Below are 25,992 nucleotides of genomic sequence, written 5' to 3' on the forward strand. Positions count from 1 at the left end.
TCTGTGGCGCGAAAATCTGGCCCGTCCCTTTCGTCCCATTGGCTGCGAGTGGCGCGAACCGGTTCACGTGACTCCGTAGTTTGGCGCGAAAGTCTCAGCGTACCGAGCGGTAGCAGCGTGTGATCGGTAATCAGGATGGACGTCGCTCAGCCCGGAGCTCCGGCCGCCGCCGCCCCCCATGTGAAGGATGAGCTGGCCGACAAGTGTCAGAAGTTGTTCCAGGACTTCCTAGAGGAGTGAGTGTCCAGAGAGAGAGGGGGGAGGGGAACCTCCAGGCACCGTGTGATCGGGGCTCCCCGTACATGAAGGGGGTCATGGAACCGATTGGCCCTTTATTTCCCCCATAGATCCAGATTTCTCCAAGTCTGTTCCAGGAGTCCTGGGAGGTGCTGCACCTTAATGGGATGTGACTTGCTGGGAGTTGTAGTTCTGTAGGGAGCGATGGGGCCGGCTGACTTGACTTGCTGGGAGTTGTAGTTCTGTAGGGAGCGATGGGGCCGGCTGACTTGCTGGGAGTTGTAGTTCTTTAGGGAGCGATGGGGCCGGCTGACTTGACTTGCTGGGAGTTGTAGTTCTGTAGGGAGCGATGGGGCCGGCTGACTTGCTGGGAGTTGTAGTTCTTTAGGGAGCGATGGGGCCGGCTGACTTGACTTGCTGGGAGTTGTAGTTCTGTAGGGGGCGATGGGGCCGGCTGACTTGACTTGCTGGGAGTTGTAGTTCTGTAGGGAGCGATGGGGCCGGCTGACTTGATGGGAGTTGTAGTTCTGTAGGGAGCGATGGGGCCGGCTGACTTGCTGGGAGTTGTAGTTCTTTAGGGAGCGATGGGGCCGGCTGACTTGACTTGCTGGGAGTTGTAGTTCTGTAGGGAGCGATGGGGCCGGCTGACTTGCTGGGAGTTGTAGTTCTTTAGGGAGCGATGGGGCCGGCTGACTTGACTTGCTGGGAGTTGTAGTTCTGTAGGGAGCGATGGGGCCGGCTGACTTGCTGGGAGTTGTAGTTCTTTAGGGAGCGATGGGGCCGGCTGACTTGACTTGCTGGGAGTTGTAGTTCTGTAGGGGGCGATGGGGCCGGCTGACTTGACTTGCTGGGAGTTGTAGTTCTGTAGGGAGCGATGGGGCCGGCTGACTTGATGGGAGTTGTAGTTCTGTAGGGAGCGATGGGGCCGGCTGACTTGCTGGGAGTTGTAGTTCTTTAGGGAGCGATGGGGCCGGCTGACTTGACTTGCTGGGAGTTGTAGTTCTGTAGGGGGCGATGGGGCCGGCTGACTTGACTTGCTGGGAGTTGTAGTTCTGTAGGGAGCGATGGGGCCGGCTGACTTGCTGGGAGTTGTAGTTCTTTAGGGAGCGATGGGGCCGGCTGACTTGACTTGCTGGGAGTTGTAGTTCTGTAGGGAGCGATGGGGCCGGCTGACTTGCTGGGAGTTGTAGTTCTTTAGGGAGCGATGGGGCCGGCTGACTTGACTTGCTGGGAGTTGTAGTTCTGTAGGGAGCGATGGGGCCGGCTGACTTGCTGGGAGTTGTAGTTCTTTAGGGAGCGATGGGGCCGGCTGACTTGACTTGCTGGGAGTTGTAGTTCTGTAGGGGGCGATGGGGCCGGCTGACTTGACTTGCTGGGAGTTGTAGTTCTGTAGGGGGCGATGGGGCCGGCTGACTTGACTTGCTGGGAGTTGTAGTTCTGTAGGGAGCGATGGGGCCGGCTGACTTGCTGGGAGTTGTAGTTCTGTAGGGAGCGATGGGGCCGGCTGACTTGACTTGCTGGGAGTTGTAGTTCTGTAGGGGGCGATGGGGCCGGCTGACTTGACTTGCTGGGAGTTGTAGTTCTGTAGGGGGCGATGGGGCCGGCTGACTTGACTTGCTGGGAGTTGTAGTTCTGTAGGGGGCGATGGGGCCGGCTGACTTGACTTGCTGGGAGTTGTAGTTCTGTAGGGGGCGATGGGGCCGGCTGACTTGACATTCTGGGAGTTGTAGTTCTGTAGGTACTGATGGGGGGGGGGGGCTGGCTTGATGGGAGTTGTAGGGGGCGATGGGGCCGGCTGACTTGACATGCTGGGAGTTGTAGTTCGGGGGGGGGGGGAGCTGGGGCTGGCTTGCTGGGAGTTGTAGTTCTGGAGGGGCTGATGGGGGGGGCTGGCTTGCTGGGAGTTGTAGTTCTGTAGGGGGCAATGGGCCAGCTGACTTGGCTTGCTGGGTGATTGTTTTTGATTGGGGGGGTTGATGGGACTGGGTGACATTGAGTAATGGGGGAGGGGGAGTTCTTTAGTAGCTATGCGACTAACATGCTGGGAGTTGTAGTTCCATACCAGTGTCTTGCCGAGAAAGTTCCCTCGTCGGATAAGGACCCCCCCTGCGCTGCGCCTGCGCAGTACGAACTATCAGCCGCCGGAGATAGCCGAAGCTCAAAATCTACATCTCGTAGGGCCCTCTCAGAGGCACCGTGTACAGCTGATTTTCACCTATTCACCTTCGGCCATTTCCGCCGGATCCTACTGTGCAGGCGCAGCGCCTGCGCAGTAGAGGGGGGTCCTTATCCGCCGAGCGGAACTTTCTTGGCAGAACACCGGTTCTGTCGGACTGACATGTCATACTAGAAATTGTAGGTTCTCTGCTGCTGAAGAGAAAAGACATTTGGTTTATGATGGGGATTGTAGTTCCTCAGCGGCTGGAAGTTGTCATTTACATGCAGGTGGTGCACATTGAGACTTTCTCATTCATGGCACTGATGGTGTTTTGGTGTCTTTTTCAGGTTTCAGAACGCGGATGGAGAAGTGAAATATAAGAGTGATGCAGAAGAGCTGATCCGCCCGGAGAGGAACACACTTCTGGTCAGCTTCCAGGATCTGGAGCAGTTCAACCAGCAGCTGGCCACCACCGTCCAGGAGGAGTTCTTTAGGTGAGGCTCTCCTCCTGCGAATGACGTTTTCCTGTAATCATTGTAGGCGTCCTCCACCTTCTGACATCTTGTTCCTTCTTCTCAGAGTCTACCCGTACCTCTGCCGAGCCGTGCGATCTTTTGCCAAAGACCATGGGAATGTTCCCCAGAACAAAGAATTCTACGTGGCTTTCCAAGACCTCCCCAGCAGACACAAGTAAGATCTGCTCCATGACGTGGGTTTGTCTAATTTCTGCACTCAGATTCTCCTCGTGGTACAGATTACCACTCGGTCAACTTATCGGTTGCAATGGGAAATGGTATTAGACGACTCCATGCATTATTATTATTTTGGTGCTGCCTATTGTGTCCGGTTCCCCAGCAGCAGCGCATTCCCTTCCTGTGATGTTCAGCCCCCGAGTGTAATGGATGCCCGTTACTTCCCGGTATAGAGGAGCAGAAGACTTGTTCTACTCATATTTGATAGCGCTAGAAAGTCCCAAACAGCCTCAGAAAACAAGGGCGGGTGGAGTAGGATCCTTGGTCCTGTGCACTACGAGATCCCCTCCCCCACTCTATAAAACTGCCAACATGTATATAAACAAGTGGAACTTTTTTTTAATTTTAAATAGTTTTCACTCTGCCTCTTTGTCACCTGGGCCGCGCTGCCATTCTGAAAAGCTGCATGACGATTCTCCCATACTGAATATATGAGATGAAATGTATATCATGGCACTCCACTCGTACATGTGCTGTATGACATTACATGAATCCTGTTGAAACAAGAGACACCCTTCAGTTGATATCTTGGGAAAGCTTGTTAGCAGCGAATGAGTGTCATTTCAAATGGTGACGTCATGTGCTTCATCTTGCGCATGTGCAGTGTGGTGATGTGACAGGATCTTGAGGTTTAAAGGATAAGTTCACCTTTCGTAACATGTTACTCATATTGAGGATATAAGATGTTATGAATGCACGGCCCCCGATCCCTGCTGTTATACAGTATCTCACAAAGCGGAGTACACCCCTCACGTTTTTGTAAATATTTTATTATATCTTAATGTGACAACACTGAAGAAATACTAAATCATACTTTGGGGGCGGGGCTTCAATTCGACCACCTCCCCCTTTTTACTAAACTTTATGTACATTGACATTCCGTAAGTACCTGGAGGAATGGAAAGGGAACCAGTTCATGCCTCCTAATTAGTAACATACAGTATCTCACAAAAGTGAGTACACCCCTCACATTTTTGTAAATATTTTCTAATATGTTTTCATGTGACAACACTGAAGAAATGACACTTTGCTACAATGTAAAGTAGTGAGTGTACAGCTTGTATAACGGTGTACATTTGCTGTCCCCTTAAAAGTAACACAACACACAGCCATTAATTTCTAAACCGCTGGCAACAAAAGTGAGTACATCCCTAAGTGAAAATGTCCAAATTAGGCCCAAAGTGTCAATATTTTGTGTGGCCACCATTATTTTCCAGCACTGCCTTAACCCTCTTGGGCATGGAGGTCACCAGAGCTTCACAGGTTGCCACTGGATTCCTCTTCCACTCCTCCATGACGACATCACAGAGCTGGTGGATGTTAGAGACCTTGCGCTCCTCCACCTTCCGTTTGAGGATGCCCCACAGATGCTCAATAGGGTTTAGGTCTGGAGACATGCTTGGCCAGTCCATCACCTTTATAAAAGCATACTAGCCCATTATGCTTTTACTTTGCAGGGGGAAAAAAAGGGGGTATTAAAAATCATCAAGGTTTACTCCCTCTTTAAATTCAAGATATTAAAAAAGTCAAATATAATATATATATATATATATATTACACACAAACACACACACATTTTTGTTTTCTGCCAAGTGTATACTGGATTTTTGGCTTCAGCACCAAAATTTCCATTTAGTTCACTTTTTAAAACTAATTAAAATTGTATGATGATGAATGCATATCTTTTTGCAGGTTAAAAAATGTGCAGTTATTTTTTTTCATTAGGTGCCTGTAAAGCATTGCACCCGCAATCAGCAGATCAGGGGTGAAATCTCAGGCTCCTGCAGACTCAGTGTAGCCATCTTCCTGTACCTTTTACAGACAGGCTGTTACTGAATGACAGGAAGCATCAATGAACTACCTAGAGTGCTCATCGGCACCCTGGTAATTCATTAAGAACTATGGGTCCAGGTGGGCGGAGCCCCACGGCCAATTTCTTTTTAAATTGTGACAGCGGGGGAGAAGATCCTGGTCTGCTGTCACAATGGGAACTCTGAGGGGATGGGAAGTCCAGGGGCTGCTCAATAATATGCTACACTACGCATGTTACTAAAGGTGAAGCTGGAGTAAAAAAAAAAAGTAGCAAAGGTGGAGTTGCCACACAACACACTTTCAGGGCTTTTTATGCTCTGAAAACTACACAAAGGGACAATAAAACTGCTGACTTAGTGTTACTAAACCCACAACAGTAAAATCAGTGTGTATATGCGATAAAGCATGCTTGCTATACTCGCAAAGGGATTAAACCTGGGCATTGTGTAAAAAGGCTGTTTGATCCTGTCTTCTCTGATCTTCCCCTTCTTCCACTGCCCCAAATCTATCTCCTAATAGCACAGAGCCTGGGGGGGCACTCTGCACATGCTCCGTTTGGTGTGTATTACTAGAGCATTTTTTTTTTTTTTTTTTTTTGTTTTTCTTGGGAGGGTGCATGTGATCAGCACTGCTCAGAGGGTCAGGGGTCCTGCAGCCTCATAGGACAGTCAGAGTAGAATGAACACTCCTACAAGCTTTAACAAGACACTGATAGAAGTCACAAGACTACTATATACTGCTGAGAAAAGGTATTTTAGCAGTTTGTATTTACTAAACTAATTGCATTTCTGTGTACTGTGGGAGACCAAATATAGTGATTGGTACACTGCTGCATTTATGTTTTATTTTTAACTGAAGATTTAATAACGCTTTAAGTCCCAATGATCAAACTCTACAATGTAGGGAAGGTGAGTGCAAACTACTTTTGGGGCCCACATTGAATTCAATCAGTGGGTTTGCCCTGCATAGGCAAAACATAGGATCTCCTTACACCCGTGTTTTAGCTAAAAAGCAATTTAGTTATGTCTTTTTGCATAGAGCTGAATCTGAGACTTGTGTGTTGTTTTTTTTTTCTCCTTAGGATCAGAGAACTGACCACGCCTCGTATCGGCTCTCTGATGAGAATCAGTGGTCAGGTTGTCCGGACTCACCCTGTCCATCCTGAGCTGGTCAGTGGTACCTTCCTCTGTCTGGACTGTCAGACTCTAGTCAAAGATGTGGAGCAGCAGTTCAAATACACCCAGCCCAGTATCTGCCGGAACCCCGTGTGCGCCAACAGGAGGCGCTTCATGCTGGACACTAATAAGTCCCGATTTGTTGATTTCCAAAAGGTAATAAACCACTTCAACCCAAATGGTTATCTGTATGAACGTTTCAATGTGGGAATCTCTGCTTATTGTGTTTCGTGTGGCTTTTTTTACCTCATTTCTAAACATGTAATGATTTTTCAACGGTGCCATTTTTCCCTGCGCATTTTACCTGCGTTTAGATAGAGATCTCTGCGTCCAGTAACTGATTAGAAGCTCTAAATCTTAGTAAGTGTGCCCAAAGCTGCTTTAACCACTTCAATACCCGCCCATAGTAATATGATGTCCGCAGATGAGCTCTCCCATCCTGGGCGGGCATCGTATGACGTTCTCAGCTTCGCTCTGCGTCACTGAGGAGCCGATGCGCGTGCTTGGCGGCCGCGATTTCCGCCGGCACCCGCGATCGTTTTTTAAACTCACAGATCCATGTCCTGTCAGGGGAGAGGACAGATGGTATGTTCCTAGTATATAGGTACACCGATCCATTTCCTCCCCCAGTTAGAATTACTCCCTAGGTAACACACTTAAGCCCCTGATTACCCGCTAGCGTTAACTCCTTCCCTGCCAGTGACATTTATACAGTAATCAATGGCTATTTATTGCACTGATTGCTGTATAAATGTCAATGGTCCCAAAATAGTGTCCGATCTGTCCTCCGCAATATCACAGTCCTGATAAAATTCGCAGATCACCGCCATTACTAGTAAAAATGCATAAATCTATCCCCTATTTTGTAGGCGCTGTAACTTTTGCGCAAACCAATCATACACTTACTGCGATTTTATTTTTATTTCATTTTTTTTTTTTTTTTACCAAAAAATTTGTAGAATCATATTCCTAAACAGGAAAGTTTTTTTTTTTTTTTTTTTTTTTTTTTTTTTTTCTGTAGCGCAGAGGTGATCGAATACCACCAAAAGAAAGCTCTGTGGGGGGGAAGGCCATCAGTTTTATTTGGGTACATCCTCGCACGACTGCGCAATTGTCAGCGGAAGTAACGCAGTGCCGTATCGCAAAAAATGTCCTGGTCATTAAGGGGGTAAATCTTTTTGGGGCTGAATGGGTTAAAGAGGTTGTATACCATGTACAACCAATTTTACCTACAGGTAAGCCTATGTTAAGGCTTACCTGTAGGTGCTGTAAATATCTCCTAAACATCCATGGTTTAGGGCAGGAATATGCAATTAGTGGACCTCCAGCTGTTGCAGAACTACAAGTTCCATGAGGCATAGCAAGACTCTGACAGCCACAAGCATGACACCCAGAGGCAGAGGCATGATGGGACTTGTAGTTTTGCAACAGCTGGAGGTCCGCTAATTGCATATACCTGGTTTGGGGGATATCTACAATAAAGCCGTGCGCCGATGTCTACAGCGCATGCACACTTTTAGAAAGGGCAGATCATGCCCTTTCTAAAGGGGTCATGCCGTGACTGGTGGCTCCTGCGTGCATGTTACTCTGGACAGTCACAGAGCCGAAGTTTGCGGCCCCGGAAGGAAGAGGGGTGAAGATGAACGCTCCCTGCTAGTGGGGACAGCGGTGACATCGCAGGCTTCGGTTTCAGATAAGAGACACATAATGGGCTACTATGCCATGCATAGTAGCCCATTATGCTTTACCTTTGCAGGGAAATAAAGAGGAAGTAAAACCTATCAGGGTTTACTTCCTCTTTAAAGGAAAAGTCTCAAGGTTTTTCACCTTAATGCTTTCTATGAGCCCCCCGCCCCCTTTTTTTTTTTTCTTACCTGAATCTGGTTGTTCCAACGTCGAGGACGAGCCCAGCCGATGTCTCGGGTCCTCATTGGATAGATTGATAGCAGCGGGAGCTATTGGCTCTAGTGACCGGGTGCGGGGCTGAGTCCTACTGACTTGAGTCAATGGACGCAGCAGCAGGACTCGGGAGCGCACCTGCACAAGTGCCCCCATGGAAATCTGATCTCTATGGGGGCAATCGGTAAAGAGGAGAAGCCAGGAACACCGTGGGGGGAACCCCAGAAAAGGGGTATTGGGGCTGCTCTGTGCAAAACGCTTGCACACAGAGCAGGTCAGTTTAACCTGTTTAAAAAAAAAACCTTTCCAATCACATTAATAAGCTTACATGTGGTGTGTACTAGCACATTATAAACCCATTAAAAGGCTTAATTCCGCTTTAACATTTTGGACCAGGTCACACTCAGCATAAAGGGTGGACACATATTGCAATTTGTTATATTAGGGTTATGAAATAGTCTGCATATAAAAGCCTGCAGTATGACGGTATCCTGCGCATATCACCTGCCGCAGGGACGTCTGTTTTTGGTGTAACACGCGGTTTTGTTCTTCTCCCTAGGTTCGCATCCAGGAGACTCAGGCGGAGCTCCCGCGGGGCAGTATTCCTCGTAGTGTGGAAATCATCCTCCGAGCTGAGGCCGTGGAGTCTTGTCAGGCCGGTGACAGATGTGACTTCACTGGAACTCTAATCGTTGTACCGGATATCGCTCAGTTGGCTACTCCAGGTAACCGTGCAAGGTCTTCAGATTGTGGAATACTTTGAAGGAGGATCATGCATGTTCGGCTAAGATGTGTCTGTTATATGTCAGACATGCTGTGTCATCACTGTGACACTATTAGTGCAGTATTACTGACTTTGTTGCTGAATGAGCCAAAACATATAGAAAGTGCTGGATGAGTAAGCGTTATTTTTATATTTTGAAGTATTTTAGTGTTGCATATTTATATCATGGGCATAACAAAGATGTGTGTGTGTGTGTATATTGGTCTAATCTCAGAGCCCGATTCTGACTATTAAGCAATATTTAGGTATAAAATGGCCACAGTATAAAAATGACACTGATGCAGTGTATTTCTCAAAAATGTTAGTCTGTAACTACTTTTAATATTGGCTTTAAACCCAATAAAATTATGCAAGTGCAGATTTTGTTGAGCCGATGTGTTCTGGCCATTCATCAGCATAATCTAATGCAAGATAAAGATTCAAACCATAAGGAGACCTCCATGTGTAGATGTAGCCTTCCTTTCTCACCTTTTGAAAATACAATAGACCCGACTGTCTTTGCCTTTTACCGCTTTGAGTCTCTGTGCAAGAAAAAGCCTGCAGGGAGTAAAGTCTTTCACTTGTGTACTTTGATTTATTACTGGATCAGAGTGACCTGCCAAGTAACTAGGATCTTCTAGGAATAGAGGTCAGCAATACATACATATTCAGTGCAGGTTTTGTTTTATCAGGTCTTTTCTGCTTGGGTATGTGTGTGTGTGTGTGTGTGTGTGTGTGTGTATATGTGTATATATATATATATATAATCTATCTCTCATGAAAGTGAATACTCCCCAAACATTTTTGTAAATATTTTATTATATCATTTCATGTGACAACACTGAAGAAATAACACTTTGCTACAATGGACATTTTCACTTAGGGGTGTACTCACTTTTGTTGCCAGTGGTTTAGACATTAATGGCTGTGTGTTGAGTTATTTTGAGGGGACAGCAAATTTACACTGTTATACAAGCTGTACACTCACTACTTTACATTGTAGCAAAGTGTCATTTCTTCAGTGTCATCACATGAAAAGAGAGAATAAAATATTTACAAAAATGTGACAGGTGTACTCACTTTCGTGAGATAAAATATATATGTGTGTGTGTGTATGTGTGTATATATATATATATATATATATATATATATATATATATATATATATATATATATATATATATATATATATATATATATATATATATATATATATTTATTAATTAGGGGTGTCATATGCTCATACCTGCTGGTGGGTTTCATGACTGATCATTTTCTGACAGGTGTTCGAGCGGAAACAAGTACTCGAGTGGGAGCAGCTGAAGGTTATGAAGCAGAAGGAGTCCGCGGCCTTAAAGCGCTTGGCGTCAGAGACCTCTCCTACAAACTGGTCTTCCTTGCGTGCTATGTTGCAGCGACAAATCCCAGGGTAGGTAACATGTGGGCCTCTTGTAGTACAAATGGGGTGTGTCTACTCTAGGGTCCAGATTTGGAAATGCCTATCTGTAGAATACAATTTTTTTTTTTTATTGAAGGTGGTAACGAAGTGTCTCACGTGACACAGGAGACTGGAGATCCTCTTGAATCACAAAAGCAGGAATACTTTGTACTTGTGTGAATTGCTCTTGAGCTATAAAGGGGTCTCTAGTTAAGATCGCAGTCTGCCTGTTTTGGTTAATTGTGTGACAGGGATGTAGGTGATGGTGTGAGAGGTAAGATGAGAAATTTTGCCCAGCCTTCTAAATATTCAATTTTTTTTTTCAGTTTGGTGGAAAAGATCTTAACGATGAGGACATGACAGCGGAGAGCATTAAGAACCAGATGTCTGTGAAGGAATGGGAGAAGGTTTTTGAGATGAGCCAGGATAAGAACCTGTACCATAATCTGTGCACCAGTCTCTTCCCTACCATACATGGTAAGTTGATCCTCCACTGAGCCTGCAGCTTCTGCAAAGTGTTGTCATAATCATAATTCTCCCCCCCCCCTCGTCATGCAGGTAACGATGAGGTGAAGCGAGGCGTCTTGCTCATGCTTTTTGGTGGTGTCCCAAAGACCACTATGGAGGGCACATCTCTGCGTGGAGACATCAATGTTTGCATTGTCGGAGACCCAAGTACAGCAAAGAGTCAGTTCCTCAAGTAAGTAGAACATGCATCTTTGTTTCTATAGTAGGCACAGCTTCCCAAACAAAAGCCATTTCTACATGTGCATTCCACTGGAAGCAGGCAGATTGAAATGGAGGAGGGTGTGTGTGTGTCTTTTTTTTTTTTTTTAAATATATTTTATATAGCCATGCCACTAAAGCTCCACCAATATGTCTACATTCTGCCCCACCTCTCAAGAGTGAGTGCCTTTTTATGAGAACAATTTGCACTATTGCGTTGTAGTAAATCGCATTCCATGCATTGGTATGGTGCTATTCAGAGTGAATGTACCTTGCCAACGCAAAGCTTGTATATGCATGGAATAATGCAATTTTCCACACCACATCGGTGTTCTTACTGTCTTAGACACTAGGATTATGATTTATTTTCTGCTGATATTACATTTATATGAAGACTAGATCACACAGTATAGAAATCTGCCTGTTTTTGATGTACGTTCTGGACATTGAGCATCTTCTCCATTATGATAGGGTTATGCTGATATGGACACTGGCAAAAAGCTAGGAATCCTGCCCCCCCCCACTGGACAGATTTGTACCCAAGACAGGGGTTGGTGAGCATTTTGTTGCGGATGCTTTGGTAACACACTGGAACTAGCTCTCCATATTCTTTGCTTTCCCACAACTATGGCTTCTACCTCGTCTGCTTCACAGTATTTGAGTGGAAAGAAGTCGGCAATTCTAATCGGCTTGGCCCAGTTGAACTTGGTACTCAGACATTTTGAGCATGTCAAAGGACAAACCCTGGGCTCTTCCAGACTGACCTACTGTTGCAGGTTCTAATCTTTCATCCTTTAGTCAGCTTTAATGGCATGGCTGTTGGAAGACAGGGGCCTAGTGTCCAGTGGAGTCTCTGATTTGTTTGTTCCTATCCTCCTGAAGGCTAGGAAGGGCATCCTTCAGGAATATTTACCGTAGGGCTTGGGAAGTCTTATTTTGCCTGGTGTGAGACTAGGGGATTTCAGACCGATTGCTTCCCATTCCTCTGTGTGCAAGGTATCTCATTTATTGTTCCACCAGTTGAATTCTGTTGACCCCGTGAGACCTCAGCTTGGTACTTTTGTATTACAGAAATCTCTATTTTGAACCAATCTGGGATATTCCTTTATTCCTTCTGACTTGGAGGGTTGTTTTTTTGGTTGCTAATGGCTCTGTTTCAGAATTGGTTGCCTTTTCCTGTAAGGAACCATTCTGGTGATCCACTGTGACAAGATGATTCTACAGCCTCAACCATCATCTTTACCTAAAGTGGTTTATTCTATCTGAACTAGGACCTTTTGTTGCTGTCCTTCTGTCCTCAGCTGCAGATGCCAGTGGATGAGGCTCTTCACACTTTGGATGTGGTTCGTGCTATCAGGCATTAAAGTGATTGAAAAGCCTGTGTTATTTTTATAGGGGGGGGGGGAACCTGTTCTTACCTGCTCTGTGTAGTGGATTTGCACAGAGCAGCCCAGATCCTCTTCTTGGCTCCCTCTTCTGTGCTCCTGGCCCCTCCTTCCTGTCGAGTTCCCCATGGCAAGCAGCTTGCTATGGGGGCACCCAAGCCAAGTCACAGCTACCTGTGTCCATTCAGACCCAACCCCCTCTTTCTCCTGATTGGCCAACTGACTTTGACAGCAGCGGAAGCTGATAGCGCCACTGCTGTCTCAGCCTATCAGGAAGGGAGAGTATTGGATGCCTGAGACACTAGTGGACATTTTGGACAGAGAGGGGGCTCAGTTAAGTATGAGGGTGGCTGCTGCACACAAGTCCTTTTTATCTTAATGCATAGAATGCTTTTAAGATATAGATATATATATATATATAGATATATACAGGTAAAAGCCAGTAAATTAGAATATTTTGAAAAACTTGATTTATTTCAGTAATTGCATTCAAAAGGTGTAACTTGTACATTATATTTATTCATTGCACACAGACTGATGCATTCAAATGTTTATTTCATTTAATTTTGATGATTTGAAGTGGCAACAAATGAAAATCCAAAATTCCGTGTGTCACAAAATTAGAATATTACTTAAGGCTAATACAAAAAAGGGATTTTTTAGAAATGTTGGCCAATTGAAAAGTATGAAAATGAAAAATATGAGCATGTACAATACTCAATACTTGGTTGGAGCTCCTTTTGCCTCAATTACACTGCATTAATGCGGCGTGGCATGGAGTCGATGAGTTTCTGGCACTGCTCAGGTGTTATGAGAGCCCAGGTTGCTCTGATAGTGGCCTTCAACTCTTCTGCGTTGTTGGGTCTGGCATTCTGCATCTTCCTTTTCACAATACCCCACAGATTTTCTATGGGGCTAAGGTCAGGGGAGTTGGCTGGCCAATTTAGAACAGAAATACCATGGTCCGTAAACCAGGCACGGGTAGATTTTGCGCTGTGTGCAGGCGCCAAGTCCTGTTGGAACCTGAAATCTCCATCTCCATAGAGCAGGTCAGCAGCAGGAAGCATGAAGTGCTCTAAAACTTGCTGGTAGACGGCTGCGTTGACCCTGGATCTCAGGAAACAGAGTGGACCGACACCAGCAGATGACATGGCACCCCAAACCATCACTGATGGTGGAAACTTTACACTAGACTTCAGGCAACGTGGATCCTGTGCCTCTCCTGTCTTCCTCCAGACTCTGGGACCTCGATTTCCAAAGGAAATGCAAAATTTGCTTTCGTCAGAAAACATGACTTTGGACCACTCAGCAGCAGTCCAGCTCTTTTTTTCCTTAGCCCAGGTGAGACGGTTTTCGCGCTGTTTCTTGGTCAACAGTGGCTTGACACGAGGTATGCGGCAGTTGAAACCCATGTCTTTCAAGCGTCTCTTGGTGGTGGATCTTGAAGCACTGACTCCAGCAGCTGTCCACTCCTTCTGAATCTCCCCCACATTTTTGAATGGGTTTTTTTTCACAATCTTGACTAGGGCGCGGTGATCCCTATCGCTTGTACACTTTTTCTGACCACAGTTTTTCCTTCCCTTTGCCTCTCTATTAATGTGTTTGGACACAGAGCTCTGAGAACAGCCAGCCTCTTCAGCAATAACCTTTTGTGTCTTTCCCTCCTTGTGCAATGTGTCGATGGTCGCCTTTTGGACAGCTGTCAAATCTGAAGTCTTCCCCATGTTTGTGTAGGCTTCAGAACTGGACTGAGAGACCATTTAAAGCCCTTTGCAGGTGTTTTGAGTTAATCAGCTGATTAGTTTGTGGCACCAGGTGTCTTCAAAATTTAACCCTTACACAATATTCTAATTTTGTGACACACGGAATTTTGGATTTTCATTTGTTGCCACTTCAAATCATCAAAATTAAATGAAATAAACATTTGAATGCATCAGTCTGTGTGCAATGAATAAATATAATGTACAAGTTACACCTTTTGAATGCAATTACTGAAATAAATCAAGTTTTTCAAAATATTCTAATTTACTGGCTTTTACCTGTATATTATATATATATTCTGACTTTTCATCCACTTTAACTTGAAGTCAGCGGCTGCCATTTGTCAGATTCCCGCTTTGTGACGGTACAAGGAGAGGGGGTCATGCAGTTTCCACTCCTGGGTGGATTCTTCAGCGTATTTCCCAGGCTTATGATCTAAAGGGCAAAGATCTTCTGTTTGTGGTTTGCCGCAAAAACGGAAGCCTGGCCGAATGGGCAGGGCAACATAATCCTATAATCCTGCTTCTGAGCTGTCAGTGACCAAGCAGCCAGTGCAGTGGTTTGGGAATTTTAAAATACATTTTTTTTTTTTTTTTTCCCCCCTTTCTCTTTTGGCATAGCTTACAGGGTGGATCAGAGCAATTACTTGCGTTCGCACTTGTTCTGATTGGTTCCCGGAAGCCTTAAAGAAAGAGGAGAGGGGGAAGTGTAGATTTCGGATCCTCAGACTGTTACACTGGCTGGATGGGCACAGACAGCTCATCACCTAATGGAGTTAAATACATTGAAGGTGGGCTTACACTTTAATTGTCCTGTCTTGGTGAGACATCTTCAACAGATCAGGAAGTAAGGTGAAATCTCCCCTGGGACCCTGAAATAATGAGTGTTGTCATTCTGTTGGCTACACACTATGCCATTTTTGTACAATTTTCTTGTACACCTTACCTTTTAGATTTACCAAAACCAAATAATATGAGGTCAAACCTAAACACTTTCAAATTGTATGCAATCAGGCAGGCCCTCGCAGTACATAAATGAGAAAGGGGACTTTGAGTGAGGCACGAGACACGTGGTGGGAGAAATTGTAAAATTGTTTACTTGGCATATAAATAAAGCGTTGAACATAAGTATTTTTTTATCTATATACACATGGTGACGGCATACAAAAAAGAATTCATGTATGTACATACACGCATCTGAAATCTCATAGTATCCCATGGAAATAACTAGTATAAAAAGCCAATGCTTATTGAGTAATTAATACAAATGGGTTATGGATGCAAATAAATCACAGTTGAGGTCAAGCTATGTGTTGGGAACATGAGATGGGTTCAAGGCATTTCGTGGCCAGTTACCACTCATCAGCAGCAAACGCAACGCAAACAGTTGTTTTAGCTCTTCTCAAAGCTCTGTAATCTGCCTGGGAAACGTGTTCAATACAAAATTTTGTTTTTTACTTTTTATGCAACCCACACTGTATCTGAAGCACCACAGACCAAAAATGCTATTTTATTATTCATTTTGAATATTCAAAGTAAACTCTCTCCCATCCATGTCTCCATGGGTTTTTTTTTTTTTTTTTTTTGTTTTTTTTTTCTTGCCGAGAGCTCACTTTGAAAAACAACTCGCCTTAGCATTTCTGGCTGTGGCCATCTTGAGTAAGGGCAAATTATTCATGTACAGGGCCAGATCTAGCCTGTCTAATTTGGGGGTGCATTAATAAATCAGGGAGGGGCCGAGGATAAACTGTCAGCAGGGCAGATGATGGCTAGGCTCAGCAGTTTGTAGGGCAGTGAGTGCACAGGAGGGGGTCAGAGAGTCAGAAGGGAAATGTAAAGGGGCCACAGGGCCGTCAGGGGTTACTTCTGGTAGAGCAGAGAACAGGAGTCGATTCGAGCAGTGCAGAGGCTTTGGGGGGGCACAGCGCCCTCCTAGATGTTCATGTAGCCTTTACTTGAATCTGTCTGCCCTTACCTCAGGCATGCAGACAGGAGGGTGTGCTTAGCTAAGAAAACCCCTCTTGAAGACTCCTTGGCTATAGGGCGACATCTATTTTTGGAAACTAGGAAGTATCTAAAGAAATGTTTAAAAAAAAAAAAAAAAAAGTTTAAATCTAGTTAATGACATACTTTCCTAACTGATTACTAATGTTAGCAGCATAAGGATTAAAAATAGTCAATGTTTGAGAGAGTGAAATTTCGCTGTAAGTGTTTTTTGGGGTATGTGTTGCTGCGAATGTTCTGCAATCAAATGGCTTGCACATGTTAGTCCTCCTTTAATCTATATTTAACAAGAGGTTATTTCCATTAATGAATTACTCTGTACACATCAGTATAACAAAGTTTACTTGTTTCTTCAGACACGTTGAGGAGTTCAGCCCGCGGGCGGTGTACACCAGCGGGAAGGCGTCCAGTGCTGCTGGTCTGACTGCGGCTGTAGTGAGGGACGAGGAGTCCCATGAATTTGTGATAGAGGCCGGAGCCTTGATGTTGGCTGATAATGTGAGTTCTCCTTATTGGTTTGGTTTAAGCCTCCAGGGCTGGTAGTTGGTGCTGCAATCTCTGCATCCACTCTGAAGCGGGATTTGAAAATGTTCACCAGAAACTGTTGGCTTTAAAGCAGAACTTTACCCATTACAATTTGATAAAATGTTCTTTTCAAACTACGTACATTCCACATTATGCTACCAAAATTGGTGTGTGCTGTATATTGCCTCCTGCAATGTTCCTGTTTCTTCGTTGAAGCTCAGAGCCCCTTGAACAGCAGTAAATCTTAAAGCAGAACTAAACCCATCTAATGGTTTCAAAAAAGTTACATTCCTTGAATGCTGGGAATGCTAACTGTCACATTTGCCTGTGTACTCAAAAATATTGTCAAACCATCAAGTGGCTGGTGTCATAACTGATCACAAGTGCAGCATCATAGCAGTTGCAGATCAAACCGAAGCAGCTTCCTTGGATAGTAGGGTATAATTCCACTTTAAGGCTGTCAGCAGATCGGCCTCTACAAAGTCGGCGGTGCCTGAAAATTGAGAGCAACTGAGCATGTGCTGAGCAGGGTGAGGCAGTGTATTACTGGATTTTAAGCAGTATAGACACTTATTAATGTTTTTATATAGCTATACCTGCCAAAGGGGCACTAGTGACCTAGGGGACTTAATTTTTTGATTAAAGTTCCACTTTTAGCTGCTGAGGTCAATGTGATGTTGAGCAGTTGATAGATATTATAATATGACTTATGGTTTTGGCTGTGGTAAAGTATAGGCAAACCCAAACAAACTTCTTTGATCTCTTAACAAAAATGTAATTTGAAAGTTTTTTTGTTACAATAGGTCATTTGGGCCAGCTTGACCCAGACATGAAAGTAAACCTAGACTTCGACTAAACGGCTTTGGTCCACGTCGGCCTTGGGAAGCTTTGTCCACAAAGATTTATCATTCCACAAGAGAAAGTTGGGAGCTGCCTGCGTTTCTGACAGATAACCAGGGACTAGGGCCAGGATAACTAGGGTTTTGAAAGGGATAAAACGTTGGAAAATGGGAATGTGTTGCAGAGATGGCATTTCTGCCCTGATATTTTATGCTTTCTATGCCTTAAAGCGTATCCCACAGACCTATAACCGTATAAGCTTAGATTGGTGTAGCCTGTAACTTTGTTCTGTGTTTGGGCACAGTTGGCCCTTGAGCTCAGTGCATTTTGATCCAGTGCAACTGCCTACTTGCTGCAGTGCATTGACTGTCCCAACTAATACGTTTTGCCTTTCCAGGGTGTGTGTTGCATCGATGAATTTGACAAAATGGACCTGAAGGACCAGGTGGCAATCCATGAAGCCATGGAACAGCAAACCATATCCATCACCAAAGCTGGTGTTAAGGTAATCCTTGCAAACTGGATGACCAGTTTCCCTCTAATACATTTCCTTCTGGGAGTTTACCTGACTTGTACCTTTCTTCATCAGGCAACGCTGAACGCAAGAACATCCATTTTGGCTGCTGCAAATCCTGTTGGCGGTCGTTATGACAGGTCAAAGTCCCTGAAACAGAACATAAACTTGTCTGCTCCGATCATGTCAAGATTTGACCTCTTTTTCATCCTGGTTGATGAATGCAATGAGGTACCATCAAAGCATTTTACATGAATCTTTCTAGTTAAGTCTTCATAACCAAGCTAATGACTAGTAAAACATTTTCCCAAAGTGAGGGGAGTTCCCCCATAGACAGGTGTCACTGGAAGAGTTATCACTGTATGAAGATTCTCCCCTACTACCTGTTCCAGTGACACCTGTGATATTTTGAATTTCCTATTTAATTTGTCACCAGGACAAATGGAGGGTTCATTTCTCGAATGTGCACTTTTCTGACCCTTTCCTACTCTCCAAAACTATTTTTGTCTTTAGCTATATATTTTAAACTGAGATTTTTAGACTGACTATCCTTGTTAAACCCAACAACTATTCCATAATTGCTTTAGTATCCAGGTTTATTAGCTTGGTTCGGTCTGAGAATTCTGTCCTAATAACTTGTAATGGTCTACAGGTGACGGATTACGCCATTGCTCGGCGTATTGTTGACCTACACTCCCGCATTGAAGAATCCATTGACAGAGTGTACACCCTCGATGAAGTCCGTAGATACCTGCTCTTTGCCCGGCAGTTCAAGCCTAAAGTAAGTTTACAGGATTTTTTTGCAGAAAGCGGGATTAATTTTTTTTTTTTTTTTTCCTGTATGGTTTGCCCTTTTTTATATAAAACTTTTTCAACTTGCAACAGATCTCCAAAGACTCAGAAGACTTCATAGTGGAGCAGTACAAGAGGCTGCGACAGAGGGATGGCTCTGGGGTTACTAAGTCTGCTTGGAGGATCACTGTCCGGCAGCTGGAGAGTATGATCCGCCTGTCTGAATCCATGGCAAGGATGCATTGCAGTGATGAGGTGAGGATTCTGGAACTTTGTCATTAGAGAGATTTACTATCTCTCAAAATATCCCAAAATTTATAGATGCTATAACTTTTGCACTATATATATATATACATCTCTATAATATACACATACTCTCTGGTGGCAATCAGTAACCTATAGTGGGATTGTGATGGGGTGGCAGGTATCTGGCACAAACACTATCTGAGATTGCTGACATCGCTAGTGACAAACACTGTGATGAGCGATAATACTGTACTAGTGACACTGGCTGGGAACAGGTTAACATCTAGGGGCAATCAAGGGGTTAACTGTGCCTAACAAGTGTAATGTGTGCTGCTTTTACTTTTCTGCCTGGCTGTTTTTTTTCCTCCCTGCTTTGTAGGGGGAAGAAACAGCCAGATCGCTGTTCGCATTAGAATTCTGTGGGTTTTTTTTGTTTGTTTTTTTTAACACAGAACGCTGTGTGTAATTGGCCACAGCCAATCAGCTGACTTCAGCCAAAATCCTTGGCTGAAATCGGCAGCCAAACTCATGCTGTCCAATCCCAGTGCGGGTTGCAGGGGTCATGCACATGCATGCCCCAAACCTTGAGGCAAACCGGCGCGGCATACCAGTACGTTGTCCTGCCTGTGCCACTCGCCCACAGAACATATAACTACTTGCTGCCTGCCGATAGTAAAGTATGTACCAGCTAGAAATTCACTGTTTATATAAAAACCTTCTCCCAATCTACTACAGGTGCATCCAAAACATGTCAAAGAAGCTTTCCGGCTTCTGAACAAGTCCATTATTAGAGTGGAGACTCCGGATGTGAACCTGGATCAGGAGGATGTGGAGGAAGAGCCAGCTCAGGAGGGCATCAATGGTGAGTGTTCTATGATTTCCTGCCTAGGACTGGTCATGATGCCAGGATTTTCCTCCTCCTAACATGCTGCTGTTTCAGGCGATGCCGGAATACCCAACGGTCATGTGAATGGAATAAATGGTCACGCAGATAGCGAGCCTATGGAGACTTCTGCCAAACCAAGCCTGCGTCTCAGCTTTACAGAATACAAGAGGATCTCCAATTTGTTGGTCCTGCAGCTGAGGAAGATAGAGGGTCAGTAAGCAGGCTAAACATCTGTGTAATGGTTAATGCTTCTAGCAGGGACGTGGTAGTTAATTGTATTGTGCTTGGTCCACACAGATGAGGATGAATCAACACAGAAGAAAAGTGATCTCATTAACTGGTATCTGAAGGATATAGAGTCAGAGATCGACTCTGAAGAGGAACTTGTAAACCGGAAACAGATCATTGAGAAAGTTATCCACAGACTAGTTCATTATGTAAGTATATTGACCATCTTCAACATAAATATAATTACAAAACTTAAAGCTTTCTGTATAGAGGTGTTGCTGGATCTATGCAAGAGGTAATGATTTCAAAGGTTTGTATTGCCTTTTTGAAAAAAAGTAGCAAGTGCAACAACACTGATCTCCTCCTTATTGTGCATTTGCAAATTTTTTTACAACAAATCTAGCAGAGCACTGCTTCCAGAATCAGCGTGTTGCAGGCACGGTGTGCAGACTCTTGCAATGTTTTCCTTCTATGAGGTACAGACTCACTGGAAGAAGTGTTGATTGAACCACTGAGTGTGGAGTAGGGATCACCGGCATACTCTGCATAGTCGCTGTGTAGTGATAACGGTGGATGTGCAGGTTATCTCCCAGATCTGGATAATGCAATTGTGCAGGCAGAGCCACAATCCACCATGCTAAATTCAAAGGATCATAAATGTGTGTGTGGGGGGGGGTTGGTTTTTGGGTATGGCGTATGTGATCGTGCTTCATGTTGCATCCTGATGGGTGTAACCTGGTCTAAACTATTGCCTCTGGAGAGAGTTGCATTCTGTTAACCCAGCGACTGCCATCATGCAATCTACCTAGTTTGCAATTTTTGGCTTGCTTTTTTACCTGATCTGGGAGTTACCCATAGCTTATAGTAGGCCTAATAAGCTTGTGCATTGCTCCTCCCCAGCAGTACATAATTTTCCTGGCTCAGCCACCTCTGCATTTTACTGCTGGGAGCAAAAAAAAAAAAATCCCGATACTTGAGAGTATGTGTCCCCCTCCTCTCCATATGACGGCACTGGTAAATGAAGGGCCCAGTGCAGTCACATAGAGTGGAGGGACAGTCTTCACCCCGTGTAAGCTCCAACTATATAAGTCGGCTTATATAAATGGCTACTGAACTCTTACTTTTATTTAAAAAAAAAAAAAAAAAAAAATCTTTTAGTGTACAGAAAGCATATATTATGTTTTCTTATCTCTGCTACTTTGCGGAGTCACTTCGAAAACAATTTGCCAACATGAAACTTGTAGTGTCAGTGGGTGTGAAAGATATTCTTAGGACTATATGCAGTTACGACTGTAATGTTGGCATTTAGTATGTAATCTATTTTTTATGGTTCAGATTTTACAAGCGGATTACACTGTCCATCAAAACTGATAAACTAGGACCAGGGGTGCTTACAACAGCAAAACTCCTATTCTGCTAGTTTAATCTTTTATATTTGCTACAGTCCCAATCTGAGAGCTTTAGATTCTGTGTGGACAGGCTTTGGACTTGTGTCGACCGCATCAGCTTGAGACTCTTCTGTCTTCATTCAGAATTTTGAAGGGTGCAGGTGACCTGCATTTATAACCCAAGTGGCGTTTTCATTCCCAGAGAAGTCTGCAAACAAAACACAGGTTCTTTGTCTCAACTGTCATTTTTGCTTGACAGATATTTCTGTATGTAAATGAGAGAAATTCTCATTTTTCAAATCTCTTCATTCCATGCATCACCTGAATACAAATATCAGTACCTGGCCACGGGACGTAAACCTGCAAACCTTCCCTGGAGGGATGACTGTTGTAATCTGATGGTTTTATTCTGAGTGATTGCAGTGGAAATGGCAGTTGGGTACTCGCACTTTTAACAAACTGTATTTTGATGATTATGTTTGTGTGTTGGGGTTTTTTTTTTTCCCTTTTTATCCGCAACCACTTCTATAGTGCCTAATGCCCGGTACACACGATCAGAAAATCGTACGAAAAATGCCGCTTTTAAAGCGATCGTACAATAATCAGATCGTTAGTACAGAGCTTTCGAGAGCCGATCATGACAGTTCATCAGATTATTTAGTCAGACATGCACGAAAATATTTTTCGTACAATGTTTGTTTAAATCAGTACAGCTGTTTGAAAATGCAATACAAATGCATTACAACACATGACATTGCTTGTGAGCTTTTATTCTGTCGTACAAGAATTTTCGTGACTAGTAAACTCAATAGATTCGATCTGAGATTTGCATTATATATATATATATATGTATGTGTGTGTGTGTGTGTGTGTGTATATATATATATATATATATATATATATATATATATATATATATATATATATATATATATATATATATATACACACACACACGATCATTCGTCTAATAATTTCATCGTGTGTACCAGTCTTTAAAGCAGAACTAAACCCATTGATTTAAGAGTTGCGCACTCAGTACGTGACGGGAATGTAACTGTCACATTTGCTTGAGCTCTCAAACTGTCAAACCATGAAATGGCTAGAGTCTGAACTGATCACATAGCATCATGGCAGTTGAAGATCAAATAGCTAAGATGGCAGCTTTCTTGGCTGAAAAGTATAGGAGGATTTAGTTCTGCTTTCAGGGCCAGTTCACACCACATGCAGTCCAGTGCTCAACCCCCCCCATCAAAAAATGCATGGAAAATAGGTTATATGGTTTTTAATGGCATAGTTCACACCAGTGCTTGCAGTTCCAGAAAAAAAGACATGCTGCTTTTTTCCTGCACTGGACTGTACTGGAACGCTGTAAAACGCACCCTAAACAGACTGGAACGAACATGTCCTTATTGAGGTGAAGAGAAAGGGGGGGGGGGGGGGGATGCACTGGGCTGCATCAAAAATGCGCATGCAGAAAAGCATCTGGAACACAACTGCATTTCTATGGTGTGAACTGGCCCCGATTAATTTTTCAGGTGAAGGAAACGGGCCCGACAATTGCATGTATGTCCTGGCACAAATGAAGGCCTTGTTCACACCGTGGTGCAGAGACGTCAGTTTTTCTGCAAGGGCTCTAAAAAAAAAAGCAATGGTTCTCTATGCTCCCTGTTCACACCACAATGTGTGGATTTTTTTTTTTTTTTTTTTTTTGCGCAGGAATCTGCAACATGTATGCAGTTTTCTGCACAGGAAAAAAGATGCGACATCAACATTGGTGTGAATAGGGTACATAAATGATGTACATGAAAACTGAGGTTAACTTGCATAAAAAACGGACTGAAATCTGCACGGTTTTTCACACAGGTATGGTGTGAACGAGCCCTAAAAATTTGGGACGGAATGCATTGGCACTATATATCCTTGTCTATCATAAGGTGAGTTCCTTGTTGACTTCACCCCTAAACATGCCTCTCCCTTGTGTTTTTTAGGATCAGATCCTGATTGAATTATCACAGACTAGTCTGAAAGTCTCTGGCAGTGAAGAGGAAGCTGCAAAGGACGAGGATCCTTTCCTGGTTGTTAACCCCAACTACCTGCTGGAAGATTAGAGTTGCTGTAAATATGGACGTTGGAAGCTCCTTCCCGCTTTAACTCAAAGCTTTCCAGGCTGAATTTCCTTGACACCCAGAGACACGTGCTTTTAGATTTTTAGACTTTTTTCAGAACTTTTCTGGAAAGCAAAACTTGTCTTTATTTTAAAGAGCCCAAGAAGTTTTATTCTGGTAGAACCATTCGTATTGTGGTCTTGGCCAACTCCTGAGCTGATGCCTCTGCAATGTCCAAGTCTGACATGTGGATTCGGTCATTATGATTAAAGTGGACTTTTAATGGCAAAGTGTATGCAAAATCTGAAAGTGTGGTCCGCTCCTTACCCAGTCCCTGAATCCTGCAGCTAGGTCAAATAAAAAGCCTTGTGGGGAAGCTGCTGTTCTCCATTCTCAGCTTATATTTGTATTGTTCTGGAGCAGTCGGCTTACTTCAATGCTGAGCGGGAGCTTTGCTGCCTGTAAATCGGAGGATGATGGCTTTCCTTTTTTAATAGGCACCTCCAGTCAAATTCGTTTGGATACAATGGGAAAAGTGCTGGAACCTCAGCTCAGTTTTTACTGTGTTTTTTTTTTTTTTATTTGCCCTGTCTATTGGGGTGATTTCCTGTGCTTGTGTCAACATTGCTGGAACAAGTGAGGGGAAATCTCAATGAGACCCTGGGGAGCAATGTGTTTTTTCTTTATCCTTGGTTCACTCTAGAATGTGTTGTGGGAAACCCGCAATCCACATAAGTTTTGTGCACCGTATTCCATCCTGCTGCCCTTGCGATCTGGTTGGTGTGTTTTCAAAATTGCTGCATGCATGACTGGTGCAGATGTGGTACGATTTTTGAGACGCACAAATTGAATGGGTTCAAATTGCACTGCACGTGAATTTTTACAGGAATGCGCTGTGGTTTCTGTGCAACCTAGTGTGAGCCTAGGCTAAACACTTGTAGCCTTGCCCATTCAGGACACAGTATCTGCCCCCCCCCCCCCCTTTTTTTTTTTTTTTTTTTTTTTTTGTTGCGCAAAGGCTTCCCCATCCCGTTGACACTCGCTGCTATCCCCCACTGCCAGCAACAAAATACCTGGCGCTCTCAGATGTGCTGTCGCATTACAGAGCTAATTCATTTACTTCTCCCCCTTGTGTCTGATATTGGGGATGTTTGAGCAATGGCGGAAACGCTACCAAAGTAAGTAACAGGTTGTTTTGCAGTAACACTGTTGCACTTGAAAGGGATTTCGTCTCTAAAGGCTTTCTAAAATGTATGAGGGGTTGCAGCGATTTCCCTTTAGGGATGCCCAAGAAGGCAGTAGAAGTTATTAAAAGGTGTTTTTTAATCTTATATTAGACTTTTGTTTTTAGCAAAGCCTGGTTTTAAGATTAGTGTATTTTGACTTTCACAACTGTTGCTTAGACTTGTTCAATAAGTGCCTTACACTTCATTTGCCAATGAGTTGGTTTAGCCCAACATCTGTCACATCATATCGGCAACATTGATATTGTAAAGGATCAGGTGCATGCCTATAATTTTTTACATTCTTGCACAGTTAAAATGCCTTTTTATTCATCTAACTTTTCTTTTTAGCCCGTTTTGAACTGTAAGAGCTATTTAAATTTTTTTTTTATACCAATTATGGTAAAACCTGTGGTTTTGTTATATAAAAAAAAATATATACACCAGTCTAAAACCCGCTTAAGTGTTTCATTTCTCTGCCCACTGATGTATTAATGTAGGAAGTTCTATGAGATGTGTTTTTCTTAAAGGGGTTGGAAACCCTCGTGTTGCATAAAGGTGAAAACATTTCTGACCAGCCCCCCGTTTTACTCACCTAACCCCCTTCGATCCCTCGGCAGAGACGCACTGTACCTCTCTGCCCAGGGTTCTCGGCTCTTAATTGGATAGATTGAGAGCAGCGCAGCCATTGGCTCCTGCTGCTGTCAATCAAATCCAATGACGCAGGGGCCCGAGTCCTACATTCTGTGTCTATGGATGCAAATGCTGAACTTGGGAGCACTCTGATCGGGGCCACTCTGTGCAAAACCAACTGCACAGTGGAGGTAAGTGACATGTTTATTCAAAACAAAAACGAAGCTTTACAATCACTTTAATCACACTTTACAGAACACAGAGGACTTGGGTATTCTTGATTGTTATGCTGCCACCTTCAGGCAAAAAACAAACCCACTCAAATTTTAGCTGGTGGGGTTCATTTACTAAAACTTTGTTCAATTAAGCTGCAAAAAAAAAAAAAAAAAAAAAAATCTCAATTTGGAAGCCAATTGGCTACCATGCACAGCAGCTCCAGATTTTGCACTCTCCGGTTTTGGTAAATCAACCCCATTGTGCTTAGTTGATGTCTTTGAAGA

At 43.9% G+C, this 25,992-nt stretch overlaps 1 protein-coding gene across 1 annotated transcript; it reads left to right on the forward strand.

Moving 5' to 3' along the window:
• On the forward strand, nucleotides 1–25,313 carry MCM6 (minichromosome maintenance complex component 6). The gene is made up of 17 exons (XM_073634258.1): nucleotides 1–236; nucleotides 2,743–2,889; nucleotides 2,975–3,085; nucleotides 6,041–6,290; nucleotides 8,593–8,758; nucleotides 10,080–10,225; nucleotides 10,561–10,711; nucleotides 10,793–10,934; nucleotides 16,466–16,607; nucleotides 17,872–17,979; nucleotides 18,064–18,219; nucleotides 18,641–18,769; nucleotides 18,874–19,035; nucleotides 19,762–19,888; nucleotides 19,967–20,122; nucleotides 20,210–20,349; nucleotides 23,520–25,313. The coding sequence occupies exons 1-17, from the start codon at nucleotides 136–138 to the stop codon at nucleotides 23,637–23,639; spliced, it is 2,454 nt and encodes an 817-aa protein (XP_073490359.1). The 5' UTR covers nucleotides 1–135; the 3' UTR covers nucleotides 23,640–25,313.
• Nucleotides 25,314–25,992: the final 679 nt, after the last annotated feature.

Source organism: Aquarana catesbeiana, linkage group LG06 (genome assembly GCF_042186555.1).
Source record: "Aquarana catesbeiana isolate 2022-GZ linkage group LG06, ASM4218655v1, whole genome shotgun sequence".
Classification (NCBI taxonomy): Eukaryota; Metazoa; Chordata; class Amphibia; order Anura; family Ranidae; genus Aquarana; species Aquarana catesbeiana.